This window comes from Colletotrichum tamarilloi (assembly GCF_030869305.1).
Source record: "Colletotrichum tamarilloi strain Tom-12 chromosome Unknown Scaffold_306.1, whole genome shotgun sequence".
NCBI classification, from domain to species: Eukaryota; Fungi; Ascomycota; class Sordariomycetes; order Glomerellales; family Glomerellaceae; genus Colletotrichum; species Colletotrichum tamarilloi.
The window spans coordinates 1-4613 of NW_026849689.1; the positions used below are offsets into that span (position 1 = coordinate 1).

Genomic DNA, 4613 nt, shown 5'->3' on the forward strand with positions numbered 1-4613 from the left:
CGATCCCAATACGAAGTTCGCGAACATCAGGGATATCCATCGGGCTCAAATCGAAGCGGGTGAAAAGGAGGTTATCACGGCTGAATCCAGCGACTCTGAATGCCCTAGTGAGGCTGGCAGCTGTATTGTAGTGGGTGTGGTTGAGGATCAATAGTTAATAGTAATGAGGAGGTTGGGTTGTGATCCCATCGTTTTTGTGGTGCCAGAAACAGGGGGGTGCCAGGAAGTGGGTATGTTGACTTAATATGTCTCGGGCTCCGCGAATGCCACTGTGCAGTTCATCATGGCACTTTCGTTCACGTTAGACAGTGCGCTGCCGGTGCCGAATCCTGGACCCTGGAGTTGGGGACGGAGCCGGCTTAGGTCCGTTATGGTCGTGTTTGGAGTTATGGCATGTGGATGATAGCTACCTTGAAAATCTTGATTCTCAACGCATTCCCACGGGACCTCTGCAACAAACTGCCCTTGAACATTCATCCTGAGGTGGGAGGGACCGTGGACAGGTCTGCCGAACGTCGACAACGATGCCTGAGACTGGTATTGTTCGTACCCAGCCATGTAAGGACTCGCGGTGATCTGTTCCGCCAGAGGAGTCTGCATCCTGTGCGGATGTGTAGGCAAGGAGCCCATCGAGCAGTGCTGGGAACCCGCCAGGCAGATATCGTACGCAGGAAGCGGAGTGCTCGTCACGGCTTGTGTGGCGAAGTCCTGTTGAGGCAAATTGACGATATTTTCTGGAGCCGTCGGGATCGTGTTAGTCGAGGGCCAGAGCTGCACCATGCATGCCGGATGCGATGACATTTCGGCTGTGTTTTGACTGTATAAGTGAGGAGTGGTGGGGTTGTGAACGGAGGACGATAGATATTGTTGTGACTGTTGGGTTGGCGATTGTTGAGATATTGGAGTGCTGTAAAGCATCCTGGCATGCTCATATGACTGGGCTATCGCACAAGGAGGTTGCCGTTGATCGACCAAGGCCGACTGCCCGTCGACGGGATCGCTTCGATCTGTATTCTGGGGCGGAAGGGCTTTGGCCAAGCTGTCGAAGACAACTTGATGTGGCTCATCAGGGAGGAAAGTGTTCCGTGAATGGTTGCGATGGGCGCCCCGAGGGCGGTGCGGGCGAATATCTCTTAGACAGCTATAGTCTTTAATGATGTAGTCCCTCAACACTTTTTCAAGGGCTGCAAATTCTTCCGCATATTGTTTGGCTTCTGGCGCATCAAGCTGTTCGAAAAACTCCATGTGCTTGGGATGGTCTTCCGCTTGAGGGACAGAGCGAAAACTATTCATAGTCAATGAATTGTCCTTGCCCGTGAGAATGAGAGAGCTGACGTTGCATCTGTAATTACCAGGCAGCTCGCCACGATGGTACCGGCGGCATGTCTTCGAAGAATCATGTCCGTAGTCCTCCCGAACTCCAGCCACCTGGCGTGGTCAATCGAGGATAACGCTGTTTTGCAACGGGCCACGTGAGCCCTAAAGGCTCTTCGTCCGCGGTGTCCCCATCTCTTTCGACACCGAAAGAACTCTCCAGCTCTAATCCTGAACGCGATCGTCCCTCGTATGAAGTCCACCGGGCTCTTGCGGTCGTACTTGGTTACACTATCTGGTACAGCTGAGAAGAATTCCTTGGGAGAGTCTTGCCATTTTTTACTTTCTTGTCTCAAGGCAGACAAGGCAGGGGATGCATTCAACTCGGGTCTATCTTCGAGGAGCGTCGGGTTGTGATTGTCGGAGGGCGGAGTCGGGTTTGGCGGAGGGAGCTCTTGGGACCGCGGAAGAGAGACCCGCATCGTCCGCGGGCGTAGGGCATGTCTCTTGAACCAGGGCGTCGGCGCGGCGAGCTGTCAATGGCTAGCAGGCTCGGTTTTTGCGGTCAGGCTGGCGTACTGCGTCGATGCTGGTCTGACGCCGCTCAATCGTTGTCAGGATGCGGATCGATTGTGTGGAAAGACGAGTTGACAAGAGACGAAGAGACGCGGGCGCCTGCTTCAGGAGCGAGCTCAGTGGCACCAGCCAAGTTCACGCTTACCAAGTTGAGCGAACTCGCAAAAGTTTGCGAGTTCGGCGAAACAGGCTAGCGCAGTTGATCACCCCACTGGGTCCCTGATCCCCTGTTCAGATTTGATGGGCCTCACGCCCACCTACTCTACACGTGCACCGAACTCCCAACTTTTTGCGAGTTCGGCCAAATAGGTAAAGCGTCGCCGTGGGGTGTTCATCTGCTGCAGCTTCTTATCCACTCTTATCCTCCCATGTCCACCCCACCCTTCACAATACTTACACGTGGCGTGTGCGCATAGTTCTAAACCGGCTAGCTTGGATTCTGTCTTCGACACCCTCTGCGCTCAGCGATACTATGCGCCGCGTTGTCGACCCTGGTATGGTGATGTGCACCCATGCCTTACGCTAACCGTTTCCGCCGAACTCGCAATTTTCTTCGAGTTCGGCCAAAAGAGTAAGGCGTCACCGTAGGGTGTGCATCTGCTGCAGCTACATCGTCTCTTCACCCACCCCAGCATGTGCCCAACCCCTGTAGATACTACTTACCATTCAAGCCAATGTTGTGCGGACAAAGCCAAGCAGGCCAGCTCCGAGTCTTGGCCCTGATTGTACACGTCGAGCTCGGAACCCTGGTATCATGATATGCACGCCCTTGCTTCACGCTTACCGGTTTCGATGAACTCGCAATTTTTGGGGAGTTCGGCCAAAAGAGTAAAGCGTGATGTAACGGCGTGCATCTGCTGACGCTGGATCTCCGCTCCAGCCAATCTACTGAGTACATCGTGGACTTCAATCGAGACATGGAAGTCGGCAATCTTTGGCGGGCCACGAAACTCTCGGCTTGCAGGTACTCTTACCAACGCCCGCCACTAGTGTCCCGGCTGCGTGCACCCAGCACCTGCGTCTACCTTCCAGGAGCTATGGGAAATCATTCACTTACCAGGGCGAAAGATCTTTTAGCTGACATCGGCACATCCACTGGCCACAAACTGAAATCGGGCGTCCCAGGCGGCTCTCGCAGGTGAGATCGACGAGATTGTTGTACCGGCGCGTTGTCCCAAGTCTCTCGACTCCTCGATTGTCAAAGGCTTTTTCCAGGCCCCACATCCATCGCACGGCACGAGCCCGGCCCCGCATTCGCAGCTCCCAACCCCGGCGATTGGTCAACTCACTCAGTCATGTCTCAATCACCGTAGGGGGCCATCTGTTGGAGGCCCGCCGGGGACCCGAGCGGAATGCATGTGTCACGTGAGTGTTATCGCTCTTGAGTAAAAGATGGTCTGGCTGCGAGGACGCCCTTTTTTCTGTCCGCGGCGTACTTGAGAAAATACAGTAATGCCTCCAATAGAGAAAACATGTGCGTCGAGTCTACCAACTCTTCATGAAGTTCTAGCCTTTCCCATCAAGCACAGCAATCGCAAGACGGCTAGTTGAATTGCGACAAACTACAGCAATTGACGGAGCATTGCAATTGTCCCGTACATCATATGACCCCCGACTCCGACTCCACGAGCCCAGCATAGCTAGGTCCGAACGCACCCGTCCATACTGCATGGAATACCGACCTTGTAGTGCCTGTGGTAATGCGCCAGGGCCAAGCTCGGTGGCGGAGTCCCGCGGACGTGAGGTACACTGCTGTGACTTCCGAAAAAGGGGCCAACGGTGGTACGATTAATCCATAAATGCAAACGTGATGCGCTTTTGGCGCCCCTGTTTGTATGGAGTGCACCAGACAGTAATCCCGGGGGGAGGGAGCCTTTACGGCCGTTGGACCAACAGGGGAAGATGTCCGCGACCCTGCTCTTGGCCTGCCGATAGCGTGAACAGCATCCTGGTGTACTTTCCTCTCTGTTTCTATAGTGCGACGGAGGCCAGAAGGGGCCGCCGTTCAGATCGATGCCGGCTCCGTCGGGTCCAGAGTATGCATCACTTCAACACTAGTATGCAGGTCAGATGCGTTGTTGGACTGCCATAGGCAACGACTTCTATCCTGTAATTCGACGCAGTCGCACAGGGCCATCCAGAGTGTATGTCTGTTGCTTGAATAGGCATTTCGGTCTTTTCCTTTTTCTCACCTGGGCGACCCTGCCAGGCGTTCCGTGGGGTTCGTTATTGTCGGCCCACCATCATCCTCTCGAGCCGCGCAGAGCGCTGGCAGGCTTGCTGCGATGTGATTTGGCCCTGCGCCCTCGCTTACTATAGCGTAGACATCAATTCGACTCTCTCGTATGTAGATAGCCCGACGCGTACAAGAGCTCGATCGGAAGCGGCTCTTCATAGCGCCGTCACCTCTCTACATCTAGGCTGTGGCATGTCGAGCAAACGTCATTCAACGAAGGCGATCTATACCCGTGGGAGGCATGCACGTTCGTATCATTAGGGCGCGATCGTCCGTCACTTTGACCGCACGATACTTCGGCTCCTTGCAAAACCCCAGACCACGATACAAGCTGAAAGCCAATCATTGGAAAGACGAACCTGCAGACAATCGAACGTGCCCGAGGGTAACCCCACCCTCGCGTATGCTATATTACATATGTGCATCATACGCTCCCTTCACAGCAATTTAGCAGCCATCGATTCCAATTCAGCTGAACACGACGGGG

The 4613-nt window shown here is 54.5% G+C and overlaps 1 protein-coding gene across 1 annotated transcript; it reads right to left on the reverse strand.

Annotated features, from left to right (window-relative positions):
- Positions 1–240: 240 nt before the first annotated feature.
- On the reverse strand, positions 241–1293 carry CTAM01_17011 (uncharacterized protein; the record flags this gene model as incomplete). Its single annotated transcript, XM_060533003.1, has 1 exon — positions 241–1293. One exon carries the CDS (start codon positions 1291–1293, stop codon positions 241–243), a length of 1053 nt encoding a protein of 350 aa, XP_060372418.1.
- Positions 1294–4613: the final 3320 nt, after the last annotated feature.